The sequence below is a fragment of the Sinohyriopsis cumingii genome, chromosome 4 (genome assembly GCF_028554795.1).
Source record: "Sinohyriopsis cumingii isolate HCF-2022 chromosome 4, ASM2855479v2, whole genome shotgun sequence".
In the NCBI taxonomy this organism is placed as follows: domain Eukaryota; kingdom Metazoa; phylum Mollusca; class Bivalvia; order Unionida; family Unionidae; genus Sinohyriopsis; species Sinohyriopsis cumingii.
In genome coordinates, this window is record NC_142964.1 from 129,681,089 (window position 1) to 129,700,787 (window position 19,699).

At 37.1% G+C, this 19,699-nt stretch overlaps 1 protein-coding gene across 3 annotated transcripts in view; it reads left to right on the forward strand.

The window, feature by feature from the left end:
- The first annotated feature begins 18,102 nt into the window (after positions 1-18,102).
- LOC149802090 (transducin-like enhancer protein 4) overlaps positions 18,103-19,699 on the forward strand; it is an 89,028-nt gene continuing 87,431 nt past the window's right edge. For all 3 annotated transcript variants that reach the window (XM_089956487.1, XM_089956488.1, XM_089956489.1), the window contains exons 1-2: positions 18,103-18,524; positions 18,793-18,890. In XM_089956487.1, coding sequence (XP_089812613.1) covers positions 18,504-18,524; positions 18,793-18,890 — 119 coding nt within the window. In that variant the 5' untranslated portion in view covers positions 18,103-18,503. The remainder of the gene's footprint in view (positions 18,525-18,792; positions 18,891-19,699) is intronic.

Below are 19,699 nucleotides of genomic sequence, written 5' to 3' on the forward strand. Positions count from 1 at the left end.
AAACACTTTTTACGTCGAAATTTTGGACCCAACATTGCAGCAACACATGACGGGCAGTCCTCAACATAACTCACATCTTGCAAAGGACCTATTACCCCGCAGCAGTGACTCTTCTCCTCTTTTCGTTTATCACTTTAAAATTAATTCAGGCCATTATTTTAGTGGTCAACATCTGGTGGAAGCCATCGCTGACAAATTCTATGCAACCTTTGACAAAGTTCTGACCAAAGTAGATAAACGTGTCACCATTGAGTACCACAAACAGTCTCATCGTCTACTCATCAAATTTGAAAGTGAGGAAAGAAGTATACGTATTAAATTTTGCCCACAATTGTATGACATTTTGGGTGGCGACCTCAATATGGTCACGGATAGGGAGACCAAAAAAATTAAAATGGCAGAGATTGACAACGACATGCATTTTGCAAGGTATTTTCGTTTCCCGGTAGAACTGAACCAAGGACTGAATTTGATGTTTGTGTACTCCGATGTGGTAGAGTACAACGTGGTGGGACACACCTCCGTACCGTTACTGCGTGTCATTCCTTTCAAAGTAAATTCTGCCACGGCCACTGACGAGGAAGGTGGAAACACTTACCACGTTCACCGCGAATTTGTCCATCCTCACTATTTGCCTGTCAGCAAGTCTTATTTGGACACGGTCAACATTGCTATAAAAGGAGATTTGGGACAAAATATTCCATTCACCAAAGGAAAAGTCACGGTGAAACCCCATTTTCGAAAACGGTTTTCTCACGACTCGTAAGTCATGTATCCAGTGTACCGAGGGGTTGCACGACAGCGAGGACACGGTTTAGGAGATATGCTGAAATCGGCCTTTCGTTCGGTGGCCCCAGTGTTGAAACCGATGGTGACACGCGGATTGCACGCCTTGAAAGATGCGGCACTGACACAAGGCAAAGAATTTCTCCAAAATGTCATCATCGACAAACAAAACCCTAAAGAAGCCTTCATGAGGGCTGGCAAAAATGTCTTGCTGCAAACGGGCAAAGACATTTTGGGTCGCCGAGACACACCTATAAATGCCCTGCACGCTACCGAGTCTGGCATTCAGCAAGGACAAGGCAGAAAGAGACGACGAAGAAAACACCCTTTCACCAGACTTCAAGCGAGAAAGGCCAAGAAAAGAAGAACCGTTCGAGACTTAGACGTTTTCGATTATTGAGAAAGAACAGAACAAAATGATGCACCGAGAGTCTTGCGCCTGTTCCAAGACGGAACTGGATCTGTTTGCCATGCCCCCCACCATGATGACCATGCAAGAATCCCAGTGGATGGAATTTCACCCCGTCTCCTCATTGGCCGATTCCGCTCCCATCGAGTTTGAAATCAAGGGACAGCCCGAAGATTACATTGATCTGAATAGCAGTTACTTGTACTTGAAAGTCAAAGTTCTAGATAAGGATAATGGTGGAGTAGAAGACACTGAGAATATAGCTCCCGTCAACAATTTCATGCATTCCTTGTTCAGCTCAGTGGACTTGTACTTGAATAACAAAGTAGTCAGCAGTAGCATGGATACTTACCCTTACCGTGCCTACCTGGAAAATCTCTTGACGTACGGTATAGATGCCAAGAATACTCATCTCAATGCTTGTGTGCTGTGGGAACCTGACGAAGCGAAGGCGTTTGACGAACTAGATAAAGACAATGACGGCTTTGTGGAAAGACGAAGCAAAATCACAGGTGAAAAGAGTTTAGAACTGATGGATCGTTTGCATTTGGACATGTGGTTGCAAGAGAAATATTTGCTGAACGGTGTCAATGTTCGCCTGAGACTGAATCGTAGCAGTACCGCTTTCCATTTGTTGGCTGATACTGCTGCTGGCAATCCTAAAAGCAAAATCGAGGAGGCCAAACTCTACGTACGACGCGTGGAAGTGTTACCTAAAGTGGGAAACGACATCAGTCAAACGTTGAGCAGAACAACCGCCTAGTATCTCATCCGACGCGTGGAAGTGAAAACGTTCACCATTCCTGCTGGACAGCATTCCATGATCGAAGATCATCTGTTTCAGGGACAGTTACCCAAGCGTTTAATCCTTCGTATGGTCTCGAATTCAGCCTTCAACGGAGCCTTCGCTCAAAATCCTTTCAACTTTCAACACCTTTTTGTGAAGAAAGTCGAAGTCAGTCGCGATGGCAAGACCTTGTGTACCCGACCTTTCGAACCTGTCTTTAGTGACGACGTGACTAAGATGAATTACTTGAGATCGTACTTGTCCCTGTACGAAGCCACCGGCCAGTTAGGAACCAACACCAGTCACGGCATTACGTACGAAGATTACGCAGGAGGCTATGCTTTGTGGGCTTTCGATTTTACTCCAGACCAAGGCAGCGACGAGGGACATTTCCACCCTATAAAATCTGGCCAGATTCGTGTGGAACTTCAGTTTGCAAAAGAACTGCCAACAACAGTGAACGTCATCCTGTATGCCGAATTTGATAATACCATAGAAATCAACAGTTTGAGAGAAGTCATTCTAGATTATTAGAAGCCATGGAAGACTGTTATCACTCTTTACCTAGTGGAGAAACTTTGGAGATGGAATGTGAGGAGACCGTGGAAGGAGAAGAATCTCAAGACAAAGACGAAGAAGTTGTCATGATGAAGTCGAGATGGCCAGAACAAGAAGCCCATTTAGTCTCCTGTTTTGCCAAACACTTGGTCGAAAAAATGATGGAATTGATCAAGAAAGAGTGTTATGGATGTCAAAACGATCATACCAGTCAAATTCAACACGATAAATGCCTGATGCTGAGTCAAGAAGAAAAATTGGACGAGTATCTGGACGAAGCTTGGAGTCTCATCTCGGACGAAGACGTGTTGCACCAGTGGTATAAAGACTTGCGTGAACATTCTTGTCCACCATTAACCACTCAAGAGATCCATCGTATCGAAGCTCTCCTGAATCAGAGTGAGGAGACGAAACGAAGAAACGGTTATTTGTCAGACATTTTCAAGCAAAAAGTCAGGATCGAATTGATGACTTATTATTACCTGTGAAGAAGAAGAAAAAAAACACACACAAAACAATGGATACCTGGGAACTTTATTACCTTTTGAACCACAGTTCGTATACGGCTTCTTGGAATCCTGTCGTCTGTGCTAAAGATGAACTCCCTCATCGCAAACCTAAAGACCATCAAGCTTACGTGATCAACACGGACGACAGTCATCTCCCAGGAACCCACTGGGTAGCCGTTTACTTTCCTCAAGAAGGATGTGTGGAATATTTCGATTCGTACGGATTGCCCCCTTTGGAAGACGATATCATCGACTTTATGAGAAGAAATGCTCAGACCACCCGATTCAATAATGTGAAATTACAAGGCACAGATTCCTTGGTGTGTGGACAATATTGTGTGTATTTTCTGCATCATCGCAGCCTGGGTTATTCCTTAGAACATTTAGTGACTCATTTTGATCCTCGTTCTTCTTCAAGAAACGATGTGAAAGTAGATCGATGGTTCTGTGACCATTATGCTTATCTTTTGTCTCAAGCTAGGAAACGTAGTGTCCATCAATGGCCTAATGACTTCCAACAGTGGAAATCACAATTTCATTCACAACGTTGTCAGCCCTGTTTAAAGTAGAATATGAATTGAGAAAAAATGTTTGTCATTTTTTTTTTGAAGAAAAAAATGTTTGATGTTATGATGTTGGATTATTGTTTAAAATATGTTGAAGTTGTTGGTTAGTGTTAAGTGATTTTTGAATAAAAAATGTTGTGTTTTGAAAAAAAATGCCTTTGTCTTTTGTTTAGCTATAAGAATGTTTGATTGATGCTCTTTGACTTCTTACTATCCCTCTCATGACACTCATTGAAAGTTGCGACTCGAAATCCGTGTGTGGGATGTTTTCCTTCACGTCCGCGCTTTGACTTTAAGAACCGGGGTTGTTTCCAGTCTAACCATCCATTGTCGACTCATCCTCCTACGAAGATGTGCTCCAAACTAGCTAAGCTAAACGAAGCCTACGTGAATTTGCATAGGGTCAGACACAGTCTGATACCGAAGCCAGAAGAAATAGAGAATGTGAGAATGTTAAAAGTCACTGAAGACCTGATAGAAGAGCTCTTCAGAGAAGAAGTGAACAGGGAGAAAGAAGAATGGACAGAGAAGTACAGACTTCAAAGACAGCAGCAGCAGCAGCAGCAGCAACAGCAACAACAACAACAACAGCAGCAGCAGCAACCTGAAGCTGACAGAGGCTTTGTCGATTGTCGTATCGACACCAAAGAGTTCTTCTTCTCTTTCCGAAGAAGCAGACCTATTGCCAGAAAGTCTATCCTCAGAGGACATCGCATTCTTAGAAACTAAAAAAGATTGCCATAGCAAACAAACAAAAAAAAAGCCCTTTTCAGGGCTGCCCAATACTCAAGAAAAGAAATAACCATCAATTTGCCAATGTGTGCAGGTAGAGTAGTGTGAATATAAACACTAACTCTTTTTTTAAAAAATGTGAAGGTATGTGTTTGTGTATAAGATTGTGTGTTTGTAAGTGCACATGTACGTTGGTGTGGATAGGAGATTAAAATGATGTCTTTTTTGGTGTTTGAGGTGTGGATTTGAGGTTAGATTGGATTGCTTTGCGTATGTGAATAGTCTATTGAAGTGATTAATGAAATTTTTTTACAATAGTAATGGGTAGCATAAAAAGTGAGTGAGTGTTTCTTTTAGATCCGCGCGTTGTTTTGTTTTTTTGGTCATGATCTAGGTAAGATCAATTTTATGTTTTTAGGGGGATGTTTTCCATCACGTCCGCGCTTTCAGTATAAATTGAAACTCGCTCGGCAGTCTAGCTACCCTTGTTGATTGATCAACACCACCAGAAGAATGAACACCAGAATTGTGAAACTGCTAGAACTCCAGATGCACCTGGAATATGCCAGGCGCATAGTAAATGAACTATCCGCGGAAGCCATAGTAGAAGAGGCAAGAATAAAGAAGGAAGAGGAGGAAAAGAAAATAGGAGAGAGGATGACTTACAAGATACCAGAGACAGAGGATTGGGGTGCTGAAGCCAATCATCCCGCCTCTGCACTTCCAAGAAAAAAGGTGAAAGGAGACTGGGGAAGAAGATGCGTGTGTGGCGCCAGGCCAGGAGGGTGCCATCATTAGATAGGTGCATCTGGAGTTCAAAAAAAAAAAACAACAGCCCTTTTCAGGGCTACCCAATACTCTAGAAAAGAAATAACTATAGATTTGCCAATGTGTGTAGGTAGAGTAGTGTGAATATAAACACTGACTCTTCTTTTCATAGTGTGAGGATATGTGTTTGTGTGTTAGTGTTTGTAAGAGCTCAGGTATGTTTGTGTGAATAGTAGATTATGGGTTTCTTAGCGTATGTGGAGAGTATAGTTTGGGTTTTATTATATGAAATAAGAAAGTATAGTTTGGGTTTTATTATATGAAATGAAAAAGTAGGGGGATGTTTTCCTTCACGTCCGCGCGTTGTTTGGTCATGATCTAGGTAAGATCATTTTTTATGTCTTGGGGATGTTTTCCATCACGTCCGCGCTTTTCGTATAAGAACCCACAGTATTCGTCGTTCAAACCATTCTACAGAGAAGATGGCTTCAAACCACCTCGATAAATTGCAAACATTGCAAGACGTCCTTGACAATTTGGGCATGATGGAACAAATGCTAGTGAGACTCAATGAAGACCACTATTCTTATAGTCCGCATAGAGTAAAAATGGAGATTAACAACTTAAGAAAGGTAAAGGACATGATAAGTGGTGTGAGGAAAGAAATAAAGGAGGAGGAGGATGAAGAGGAAAGGATAAGGATAAGAGCATGGAACGAAAAAGTTGAAAAAGAAGAAGAAAATGAGAAGAGAAAGAAAGAAGAAGAGGAGAAGAAAGAAGAGGAGGAGAAAAAAAGAAGAGAAAGAGTGTAGGAGAGAAAATAAGAAGTTGGTGGAGAAAAAGAAGAAATTAGAAGCAGAAGAAGAAGAAGAAGAAGAAGAAGAAAAACCAAGGGCCCTTTTCAGGGCCACCCATATTTCTCGAAAAGAGAATGACTTTCCATTGCCTTCCCCTTTTTTAAATTTTTAAAAAAATATTTTTAAAAAAAAATAAAAAAATCCCATGTTCAATTCCCCTTGACGCTAGAGTTACCCACGATTTTTCTCCATGTTCAATTCCCCTTGACGCTAGAGTTGCCCACGATTCTTCTCCATGTTCAATTCCCTTGACGCTATATTTTCCCACGATTTTTCTCCATGTTAAATTTCCCTTGACGCTATATTTGCCCAGGGGGTGTTTTTAATGCTAAGTCCCATTGACGCTCTAGTGCCCCACTTTACTACTCATGCCCCCATTAACATATTAAGCTTCTTAGAGTCTTTTATTAACAGGTATTTTGCCTTTATCTGAGGTCTTTTACTAGTGAAAGTTTTCTGATTCCACTCCATTGTGTAAATTCGCCATCAGACTTAGTTTCGGGACAACCCAGCCAGATGATACCTAAGGATCATCGGCAACATATTCTGCATTTCACGAACCATTTAGCAGAATAATGGTAGGCTGTGTCAGTCCCATACCTAAGACTACGTTAGGCAACCAATACGTGTTGACCATGTGTATATCGACAGGATTTCCAGAGGCAATTCCGTTACGGAATATTAGAACATTAACCATAATAAAAGCTTTTATAATTTTTATACACTTTTTGGCCTTTCTAGATCCTTCCAATCTGAACAAGGTTCCAATTTAATGTATGGGATTTTCCATCAAATTATGTATGATTTAGGCATCTAACAATTAAAGTAATCTGCATATCAGAAGAAGGTCACGGTGCCTTGAAAAGATTTCATAAGGCTTTAAAGAATATGGTTCGGTCATATTGCTTTGATACCAGTAAAGATTGGAATGAGAGTATTCATTTGCCATTGTTTGCTGTTAGAGTGTTTGGACCAATGTAGTTAGTAAAAGAAGAATTTATTGCAGCCGAGGATTAATAGATTAATCTTCTTGACTATATCTTGGATTTCAAATATAATTTGTCCAAGGCTTGTGAATGAACTAACCTTCCGTCTACTTAATCAAAATTGAAGTTAAGGTTCGACAGAAATACCAAAGAAAGAAGTTTTCAGCCTGGTTATACAGTTTTGCCTGTCTTGTCCTATCTCAAAATCCTCTTCAGACTGAGTATTATGGTCACTATACAGTTAAAAGGAAAGTGACTTAAATTATTACATCAACACACCTGATTGACGGAACAGAAACAGCTCTGACACATAAATATGTTAAAGGAGTATGTTGATAAGATAGTGCTGTTAATCATTTAATTAATTTAGTTGTATCTTTCCCACACATTTTGGATTTAAACGATGGCAAGCAATCGGACTGTATTGTTTTAACCAGTCTTCAGAATTAGGAAATATTAGTGAATCTGGACCAGAAACTTTCACATTTACAGTGACCAGGGAACATTGAAATGAAACAGCTGTTATACGAATATGAGCACTTCTTTCCAGATGTTCCAACACGAATAAATCAGACCTATTATGATTCTGAAATTGTAGATTCTACACCTGTGAAGCATTATACTTACAATATGAATCCTGTAAAGCTGTGATAATTGAAAAAGGAAACTGAGTATTTGTCGGAGAATGATTTTATTGAACCAAGTAAAAGTAGCTGGAGTTAGCCATATATTCTAGTGCCGAGACAAGATAACACTATCCATATATGTACTAACTAAAGAAAAGTGAACAGTGTCACGAAAGCAGATTCATTTCCAATACCAAAAATCGATGACTGAATTTCCAAAATTTGAAATGCAAAATATGTCAATAAATCGACCTTTTGAAAAAGGATTTTGGCAGATCCCACGCACGGAAAGAGCAAAAGACATTTCGGCATTTTCAACTCCAGATGGACTTTATCAATATAAAGCAGGGGTGCACAACATTTTCGACCAAGGGCCAGATTGCATTTTTTAAGACCACTCGAGGGCCGCAAATACTAATTTCTTTAATTTAATTACTGTTCACGAGCCAGATTTCTGTGTTGTTTTAATTTGCCCTGAGGGCCGGACAGAACACGTTCGTGGACCAGATCCGGTCGGCGGGCCACGGATTGTGCACTTCTGATATAAAGTGATGCCGTTCGGTATGAAATATTCTCCCCAACATTCCAGTGTTTGATGAAATTAATAACATCTGGTATAAATGCATGTGATGCGTATATCGATGATGACATTATATACAACGGCGCCTGAAAAGATCATGTGGAAAACATTCGTAAATTCTTTGATCGACTGAGTGACGCAAATTTGAAAATTAATTTAAGTATTAGTGAGTTTTGCCGAGGCTTTGTGCTACATTTTTGGGACATATTGTGGGACAAGCTGAAGTTAATAAAAATGTAGAAATTAAGGTTTAGACTATCTCTGAATTCCAAGCGCCTATAAATAAAAATGGACTGATGCAATTTTTGGGTATGGCTGGATATTATTGAAAATTTCTCTCACATATTTCCATAATTGCTGGATTGCTGACCAATTTCTTGAGTAAGACCAAAGGGCTTTGTCCGCCTGACAACTTTTAGGACTATTTTGGATTTAACTTATAATACTGTAAGATCCTCTTATATGTTCATGTTATAACTTAGAGAATTAAATTATTTGGTAAGTTTTACAAAACTACTTGGTTTGATTCTGTCTGTTTGCATAGTTTAAGACAATAGAGTCATGACAACATGATACGTACTTTCATCACCCTATCACTGAATAAAAAAGATATTATCACCACCAACAGCATAATTTGTTTCTCTTTTGCAATCCCATCGTAGTTTTTCACCGTAGTCATGTATGTGTTCACAAAAATTAAATATTTAAATAATTTTGATACAGTGGAAACATACTGTGTAATAGACCGTCTATTTAGTTATTGACCATCCTAAAATAAACTGTCTTATTCTTCATGCTCATTCATCCGTTATTTAGTTTGCTATCTTATAGAAAATGTAAATCGATCCTGTTGTTTTCTTCTTTTTTTTTTTTCGTTTTTTTTTCTTGTGGTTTTTTCCATCAGTCTTTAACATTTAATCTATTTCTTCATAATTTTCTCCATTATTCAACCGTTCCAGCTAAGAAATTATATTTATGTTTGTAAACATTGAACATAACACATGATGTAGGTTCTCCAAATCCCTGATGCGGGTCAGAATGTTATCCTGGGTCGTTATAAATCAAATGAGTGTTTGTTCTTTATGTATATATCCGGTCACTGCAAGGAGAAATATTATCATAATTGCAGATTATGTTTAACTGTTTTCAATCAATGCCGTTATTAGTTGGAATAAAGTTTTTTTCATGGATAATGGTATTTCAGATTCTGTATCTGAAAGTTGATGTGATACCGTATGTACTCACTTATAAGTCAAGTCAAACTGCAAACAACAAAGATCGTGATTTTTCGTAGCATAATGCGGCTGGATATCAGGGTCTATGCTATTTGTTCTACGGATTACTCGTAACAAATTTCACATAAGCAAGTATATACGGTATGTTGATTTTATTAATGCTGGTTTACTTTTTTCTGATAATAAGACACTCCCACCCCGTTGTTGCTATTCATGCTGCCGAGCTTAGTTTCTTTTGGCTGAATTTCATATCACACATTTGTTCGTTGTATCATTATTATCAAATTTGAAAGTATAGTGGTCAAAAAAAAATTAAAAATCTATATCTCCAAAAGTTATTTTCTGTGTAATATATTTTAGTTCGTTAAAATCATTTTGCCGTGTTAACTGGAGATGACTCCAGTTAGTCACTTTGTTGTGCAAAACTGACATACTTAACAACGATAAAATGTACTGATTGTAAGCTGTTGCTTTATTTTGTTGTGTCCTTACCTAAGCTTTTTCTTCTTAATCTTAAGTCAATTATTAATTTACCTAAAGTTTAAAATGTTATTTAATTGTAAAAATGTTTAAAATTTTAAAATATATAAATTATTGATTGGTTATCAGCCTCACTTGTTTCGCTAGAAATACGAAGATGGCGGTATGGTTACGAAAGCAATGATGGAATGGTTATTACGTCAGAACTGGTAATTGTAACCTCTATGTGTATTGCATATTTTTCATTTAATTGACTGTGATGGTCTGGGTTAGGACTCATACAGACAAACTGTTGTATGTGGATATTTTTCCTTCTTATTTTTTTTTACTCTTTTTTTTTTTGGGGGGGGGCGCTTTTGGTTTGTTGTTTTCTTGTTTGTTTTGTTGTTGTTTTGAATTTTTTAATTAAAATGACTTGGTAGTGGCCATAACTTCTGTTTTGTTATTAATTCTTTTTCACGTAAGGGCGGGTTATACGGTGTTGGTAATTTACAAATAACAATATGCTTGACTTTTGTGACTGATCCAGGACCCATACGATCTTGTCGTTGGTGGTATGGTGTTGGTTTTTGAAATGTTATTTTGGTCTCGGGGCTGTGGGGGTAGGGTGCTGGTTTTTCAAAAGTGAAAACAAAGTGTTGTGTGAATATGTTATCTGAGCCAGGAAATACAATAGTTATACTACTATCTAACATTTGTATCGAAGAAGAAAATCTGTATTGAACGAAATATCGAAGGGGAACGTCTGTATCGAAGGACATATCGAAGAAGAACATCCGTATCGAAGGATGTATCGAAGAAGAACATCCGTAGCAAAGGATATATAGTGAAAAACATCCATATCGAAGGATATATTGTAGGAGATACAGACTATAAGGTCTATAATATAAGAACAAAAGTGTGCGTGTGGGATCAATAAAATGAACTCAAAGGCTTTATAATAAATCAACTATATCATCTAGTATACACATTTGCTAAATATTACTAATTTCCTGAGGTTACATTGGAAATACATTTCATGCGCCAAAATTATGATATTCTTCATTCCCGCACATGCATGCACATCTTGAAATGTACAAATAACATTTTTTATCTTAGACGATATTTATACCTGTGCATGGAATTTAAAAAAGATTCATCATAATTATCACTATTAGCATTGTCAATAACAACATGAAATCATTACAAATCACAACAATGATAATACACTGACCCTTTTTTACACATAGGAGTCATGAAGTAATCCGCGGAACAAGTGATACCGCCTTATACTACGGTATGTCACGACAAAGCTGTGTCACAATATCATATAAACAAAACTAAAGGTATTTAATAATGTGAAACCATATTATAATTAGTAGTCGTTAGCCATTTTCTTAACTGAGGGGAAATATATTAAGTAGAAATAAAACGACATAGTTTACCTGGTTGAATGGAATCCATGGCAACACCCATGTAACAAGAGGTGTACAGGTATGATATTGAGGGAGATTTGATTATAAAGGACCATTGTATCAGGAATTGTTATAAATAAATAAGTCCACACAAATTAAAAACTGAACAAAGCAAGACAGATTCCACTTCGGATTTTAAGGTAGGAGTGAATAATTTTTCAAGTAAACAACATTGATATAAAAGCTAAGATACAATAATAGAGCCAGGATGTAAATCAGTCTCCTCCCGAAAATATTCAAAGTTGCCAATAAGTGCAGGAATTTCCAGGTGAAAAATAATATCCTAGATTCAGATAGAAGTAAAAATGTTTACCTCCTTTAATAATGATCTTAATATTTATTCTATATTCATAAAGAAATATTAACTATGTACTGTGTTGTTTACAAAATAAATGTAAGTGTCTTATAGGCCATTAACTTGATTTTTGACAAAGCTCAGTTATAAAATACAGATATACATAACGTATGATCTTTAAGAAAAGCCAACAAACAGTAAGAATTAAATATGCATAACATTCACACCAATACAAATGCGCGCGGAGATTCTGTTCCTTTAACTAATCATAAATGTATGTCTTGTTTTCAAGGGCGCCCGCAAAAATTTCTCGGGTGTGTGGGGTGGGGCAAACATGAAGAGGTCAGCTATTAAGTTTTACGGATATAGGCCAAAACATCTTTAGAGGTGCAGGGGGGAGGGGCGCGGGCGCCCTTTTTTTTACTTTACAGATTCCACTTCGGAGTTTCGTATATTTTTTTTTTTAAGAATTGTAGTAAATTTGAGTCTGAGATTACACTGCAGAGACTCGTTTATTTTTCCTATACTTCAAATGGAAGGTCGCAAATTCGGCAATGCCATTTTCTCTTTCTTTCATCCACAACTTCATTTGGAACCTGTGGGTCACGTTTAATCCTGATCAGAAGTCACCACTTTACCACCCCCACGTAGAACAAACAGCATGTATCAATATATGCATCCTTTTCCATATCGTTGTTTAAAATATGAAATAATTTGATTTCGTCATTACTGGTAAATATTGCAAATCTGCATTCCTCTCTTTTCTTTCGTTCTTGCATTGTATTAAGGCCAGTCGATGTAAAAAAAAAAACCAAAAAAAAACAACATGCATATCGAGTATATTGCTAACAATGAGACAGCAGTTCACAAGAGAATAAAGACCTTATACTGAGGCAAAATTTAACATAAAAATTCAGTTTTACCAAACTTTTAGGACACAAAGTCATGTCAATATTTAGTGGTGGACCTAAGGTGAGGAAATTTCTATCTTTATTTGTTATAAGCAAGGACAAAGAACTGGACTGAAGTGATGAGATGAAACTGACAAAGATGATTTTCGTGAAGGTAGGTGCCATTAATACTTCCTATTTTGCGTCAGCAGCCATCTATAAGCAGGTGGAGTTCCATTTGAAAGGACAACCCTAATTATATGTACTCTTGATGACTACACGTAAGTAGCTTTTCATCAAATATCCAAGGAATCAAAATGTACTTCAAAGTCATTTCGCCGTATTTTCCTGGTTAATTGAGGGAAAAAAAGCAATTTTTGCAATGTGGTTAAAAGAATCTTATGTCTGTTCTAATCACAAATAAAATGCTTCAAACTTGTTTATCTAAATCTTCTTGCTCGTCAAGGTTCGTAAAGTGAGGACCCCATAAGATTACAAAGTGCGGACTTACATAACATCCTATCAAAAGTATGCGTGATTTAAGTACATGTGTCAATGAGACTTTCAACACAAGAAAAGAGATAGATAACTCCATAAATCGTCGCAATGTAATCATATTAGATTGCCAACAATTTATGCCGTTAATTCGAATTTCACATGAATGACGCATTATTTTTTAATATTTTTTATCTTTCTGTACTACATTATGAAATCGATTCAAAATGAAAAATATATGCCGCGTTTGTTGGTTTTTCTTGGGGGTGGAGGTGGTGGGGTATATAGAAGAGCACGATAATCACGATATAACAAATTAAAGAATGTGGCTTCACTGGTGATGAACATAAGATCGCATTCCTTTTCTAGTAATTTGATCTTGAGATCTTGCACTTACTGGAAGATTCTTTAATTCTGTAATACGAAATACATCATGTATAGCTATCGAGGACTGAAGAGGCGAAATAAAGAAGAAAATAATACGCTTTGTTACATATGAAGTGCCATTCTTAAGGAGATATCTGTGGCTGTCACGTGTACGGAGGCGAAATGACTCGGCCCAGCCAATTTAACCACGCCTATCAACGCGCATAAGTTAATACCGGAGCACGTGCCCTAATTTGATTAGTCCCTGGTTCACTCAGGACACCATGACCTGATCCAATCAAAACGCTTACCGTGAAGACTGGTCACGTTGGTGTTCAGGTTCTGAAATAAGTAAACAGTTGTCGCAGTTCACAAAGAACTCATTTACAGTCACTATAGAAATCCGACACCCCTGTGTGAATGCCAATAAAAATTAGAGCCACAATTATCTCCACGAAGCTGATCAAGGCTCTAAAGTTCCGCCTGGCGTCCTGGGGAGCACATACCGAGTGCTCAGTACGCCTGGTAACTAAACACAATGGCCGCCAGGGTTAAACTCCTATCCTATGGGCTGGAAACCTTTGAACAACAACCCGCCCGTGTGTAGAGACGGAAATATGGGACCATGACATCTGGACCAGACTGGTGTGTGAAATTTTCGCATCCATTATACAGAATAATTTATGCGATTAAATAACACGATATTTATAATGCAGTTAAATGGGCCTTTAGTTAACAGTTTCCTTAAATTATGGAAGAAATGGGTGAAAACCCAAGGTTCATTTAAATTGACATCTGAATCATCCGTTTATTCTCAGTCAAGTTTTCATTATAATAGTCAGGCGCACTGTCATCGTCGTGTATTTCCTTTTTTTTCCCTTTCACTCTTTCCTGAGCAGCAAAACTTTAAAACTAATGATACAATCTCTCTCTCTCGATCGAACAAACGAAGGAACGAACAATCATAGTAAGTATCCTTAAAATAGATCTTTGACTTGTAGCTAGCTAAAGTTAAAAAATTATTTTTAAAAAGTCTGATGACTACATCTTACATCATGCCTCTGTAATCTCAGTGAAAAAATGTCACGATTTGTGTTTGTATGTATGTATGTATGTGTGTATGTGTGCGTGCGTGCGTGAGCGCTAACATTTGGTATACAGAAAATAATTTTTGGTACGAAGAAGGGCCGAGCTACCTTCTATTAGTCAAACTGGAGCGTTTACCGGTAACAGGGCCTTCCATGACAGAAAATATTGTTCTTTCAGTATGCCAGTAATAACAATTTAAGTTCCCACCTAACTTTAAGTTGTTATATTTTGTCATAAGACTTTTCTACCCATTGTCTAAAGCATATTTAACCCAAGTTATCCAATTATTTATTTTTTGTATGCCTCTGAGTCAATATGTATTTAAAATTTCTGCAGAACAAGGTATTGTAATTTTGCCTGTTTGCTGGTTATTGGGTTTATCTATTAACCAATTATTCTGATGGTGACATTTCTTTCTAGAGGGAATCTATCTAGTCTGGCATCAACATGCACGTACACAACATAATACTTTTCGGAGTCGAAGTATATACGATAAAACATGATTATGTACTTTTAAATAGTTGGTATGTTCAAGCATTTGAGTAGGATCGTACATTTTACTTGTAAATTTATTGTTATATTTAATTTACGTACATTTTTGTGTAAGAGATGTGTGAGGTTTCCTTGCTTAGTGCACAACGTAATGACGTACATGGGGATAGAACGGTACAGGAAATTAAATTCTAAAATATTTCAAATGCTTGACAAATTCAAGTGCATGACCTCTAAATGTGAGTGTAAACTTATGTTTAGCTTTATATGCACCTAAAAAAATCATTCTTGTTTTATGAACATTAATATTTTATTCCCATGTCTTGTAATCATAATTATATACAATAGTATTAGTTTTCTGTAATTGGCCTTAATTAATAGAGAGTGTCATTTGCTTACAAAATAATACATACTTGTGAATATAATCAGTCTTCATTCACTGACAACTTCTATTCGTTGTTTTTTATTTTTTTTTATTTGCTTTTTTGGTGGGACAGGTTATTGTTAGTCAAATTCCAAACCTATAGAAATAAAAAGAACAAAACTGATGAAAGGCTTTCACCTTGCCTTCATCTACTTTCAGGCGTAATGAAATCAGATTCTTCATTTTGGGATTTTATTTCCTAAAACATTAAAAGCATTTTTTCACGTTTTCTTTTTTTTAATGAGTTTCTGTCCAAGTTCGACGCGTCAAAATGCGTCGGTAGCCGTTCCTAAAAGCAGCTAAGGATTGGATATATAATATATATATATATATATATATATATATATATATATATATATATATATATATATATATATATAGAGAGAGAGAGAGAGAGAGAGAGAGAGAGAGAGAGAGAGAGAGTCAAATCTGTCAACAGCGGCTATTTATGGGAAAAGGCAACAAAAAAACTGGCCGCTGCACACAGGCGACTGCTCTACAGTTTCGTCTATAAAATTGATTTTCGAACAAATGCAATGCACTAAATGATAATAATAATAATAATAATAATAATAATATTATTATTATTATTATTATTATTATTATTGTTGCTGTTGTTGTTGTTATCATTATTATTATTATTATTATTATTATTATTATTATTATTATTAAAATTGTTTAATGTAGCGTACAACAAAATCATAATTACAGGTATATGTTGTTCGCTCCCAATTAAAACTGCACGCGTAGAACAATCAATATTTATTTCCATGGGAAATTTGCGCGCCCCATCTGGACTGGCTCCACTGTAGTTGAGGGGAGGGGGGTTGGGTGCTTCCTGCTACGCCACTATCATAGCTCTTACATTAAATGCCAGGTTTGAAAGATCCGACATGTATGTATGTATGCATGTATGTGTGTGTGTGTGTGTGTGTGTGTGTGTGTGTGTGTGTGTGTAAATGAACATTTGCTCTTAGATCATCGGTTGTTAGTAATATTTGTTTTCTTTTGAACCAGGTACTTTCCCACAAACAGTTCAGTGTTACGTTAAATGCCTGCTTGAGAGATTAATATGCCTTGGTGTATGTATTTTTCAAAAACCAATTCAACAGTATTTGTGGCGAATAGAAATATACACTTAGTTTTTCATTCTTTACGAATCCACGATGTCATTTTATTCACATTCAAGTTTAATGTCCACCCTGAGCAGAAGATTATTTAGGCCATTTTATAACTCTTTTGAACATGTGGTCAGTACAAAAAGTTGATCCACAAAGAGAAGATGGACATGGACGGACAGGCCATTAAGTGTGGTACATGGACGGACAGGCCATTAAGTGTGGTACATGGACGGACAGGCCATTAACTGTGGTTGCCTGTTTCAAAACAGCATCCAAAAGAGGTACTGAAGTCATTTAAAAGTTGTGAAATGCAATTGACCTTGCTATTACACTCTCTTGATTTGCCGATTTCACGTTTCAGCTTCTCGACATTTGTAAAGTTATTATACATGTTATTCATCAAATTTCTTTGTTTCCATATGATTCTTATAAAGTTTACTTGTTATTCAGTCTGAATCAAATGCTTTCTTTAGTGAAATTTCACAAAGCACACGAACAATTTTAGTTTTGGGCATTTGTGTTTTTAACCGCGAAGATATTAAGAATCAAAATATTATACGCCGTTGTACGATTTAAAATATTATACATCGTTGTACGATTTTGCCTCAATCCAAACTGGAGATTTTCTAGTTCCTTGTTTACTTCTAAAAATATTATGATTTTGTGTGTGTTTATGATTGAGTCGCAAAAATATTTGCTGAAACATTTGGACAGGAAGGAGATTGTGTTCTTGCCGCTGACGTGTGAATAAACCACAATGAAAAACTATATTAAAACGTTCGTGATAACGCATGCGTACAAATGACAGTCTCTATTTTATCATCTCGTTCTATGTCTCATCAGGTCCATCCGATTTTATACTTTCAGGTTATTTATGTCGCTTATTATCTGTTATGTGACGATTTCTTTAACAGGATTTATATTTGTTTCTTATTTAGTTTTATATCCCTACTCCAATCTAATTATAACCGAGATTCAGACATTATAAGTAGATTTCGATTTTAATTAGATCGACCCTTTCACTATATTAATAATATTTGTGTGGAATATCAATTAAATAGTGTATATGCCAATTACAGAAAGTATACCAAATTCAGTTAAACAGTTTAAGTTGCCCAAAATTACAGAAACTATATAATCATTTTTTGCTGAATTTTATCTATTTATTTTTGGAGGCTACACGACTAAAATCACAAAATTAGCTTGGTGTTTGCACGTGACACACTTGTAACAAAGCTGGCTTACCGTCCACAAGCAATGCTGTTAAATAGTATATTTGTGCTCTTTTCTCAATCTTTTTTATTTTTCGTCGTAAAAGTCTTTCTATTTCATTGTTGTAATTGCATGATTCTGATAAAATTCGAGATGGTTTGACTGCCCGTGTATTTCTTCATATATTATGCACCAACGCGCAGGTGACTTCAATAATTTATTCACACTGATACAAGTTCTTTTTCTGATTGGCTAACTTTGTGAGAAACTGTGCATACGTAATGAAAGCACGTGGGCAACCTGCTAAGATTTGTTTGTTGATGGCACCAATCAAAGGTGGCCTTATATGGAGAGTGTATTTGCCCAGCAGTATTGTTACCGGCAGCTAATACCGTGTGTAGAATTAGAACCAGTGTGTGTGGCATTACAGCTAGGCCGTTCACACGAGGTTGTATACAGAGTGCAGAGCTCGTGAAGTTCGCCTTGTTTCACCTATATATAGGATTTTTTTCTCGTTTTTTCGTGTGGATATTGTGAGTTTTAGTCATGCTACGATCGACAATGTATGTCTTAAGCTTCAATCCTCGATCGAGACGTTAAATTTGCACATTCGACAGGTGTACTGTACTCGCCACGAAGGTCACCGCCTTGAAGCGCATAGATCAGTGTTTTCATCATCAAAAACTACATATTCATCTTGCCTTTTCGCACGGATTACGCATATTACTAAATTTTTGGTGGATTTATTAGTTTGCTGGGAGTATCTACAAGTGCACAACACAGAACATGTATCCAAATCGACATCCGGTAAGTCGTTTGTTGATGATAAACTATCGATCGGCTGAAATTCCTTTGTTCTGCCCATGGCGCGAGGGCCGTGTTAGGCGAAGCACTACTATCGCACTGAATAGTTCAGCGCTTTTGGATATTGAAATACCATCTGTTTTCATTGATAACATTAGCGGTATTGGGTTCTTGTGGCGGAGAAAGAAAAAAGTTGGGAAAGGGGGAGGGGAGGCTTTTTATTATACATGTATGTTGTGTCTATTGTGGTTTTATTTCCGCTCTGTTGCAGACACCCCATCAGCCGGGACAGCCCTTCAAATTCACAGTGGCCGAGTCATGCGACCGAATAAAGGAGGAATTCAGTTTCCTACAAGCCCAATATCACAGGTCTCTCTCTCTTTTTCTCTCTCTCTCTCTCTCTCTCTCTCTCTCTCTTTCTCTCTCTCTCTCTCTCTGGTCTGTATGGTGTTCGTAGTAGTGGGAGAGATGGACGTGAATCCATCAATTCATATATCCAGTTTTATTTTTCGTGGTTAATGAAATTGTTCCATGTTCATATATCGTGTACGGATGATGGCATGTAAATCTGACGAATGGCTCCATGTGTTAATAACATTTGCAGTTTGAGTGATGTGGCAAGCCCACGTTGATTTTTATCCTGTTACCAAGTGGCTACGTTGAGATTTTAATTGGTGAATGTTAATGAAGTGTTATGCCCTCGACCTCAAGATGTGGGGTGGGGTACACCCAAAAGCTGAGTGGGAGCTTACGGCCTAGACGAATCTATTTTATGACACGGACAGTCACTGATAGTGATGCATCTATTCCAGCTGGCAACAGGAAATGAAATGTACTGCTTAGCTTACTTTTGTTACAAATTTGGCAATTCAAGATATTGTACAATACTAAAGATACTCGCTGTACTCCCAATATATAAACTGTTCAAAACATTGTTGTTTAGTATTCTGTGTGAGATACCGTATCATATTAAGAGGTTTTGATTGGGAATCTATTCACCATTACATACAAAACTGATGGCCAAAGAGGCAAAAGAGTTGCAACAAGATATTCCTTAAAAGTAATGTTGCCCTTAGAAAATTTGTATGGATGAGGTAGGACAAGAATGTATTTATAGGTACAGTTGTCATTTATCAAGATCAAGAAGAAACACTTTAGCTTCTTTATTTACTATAGCC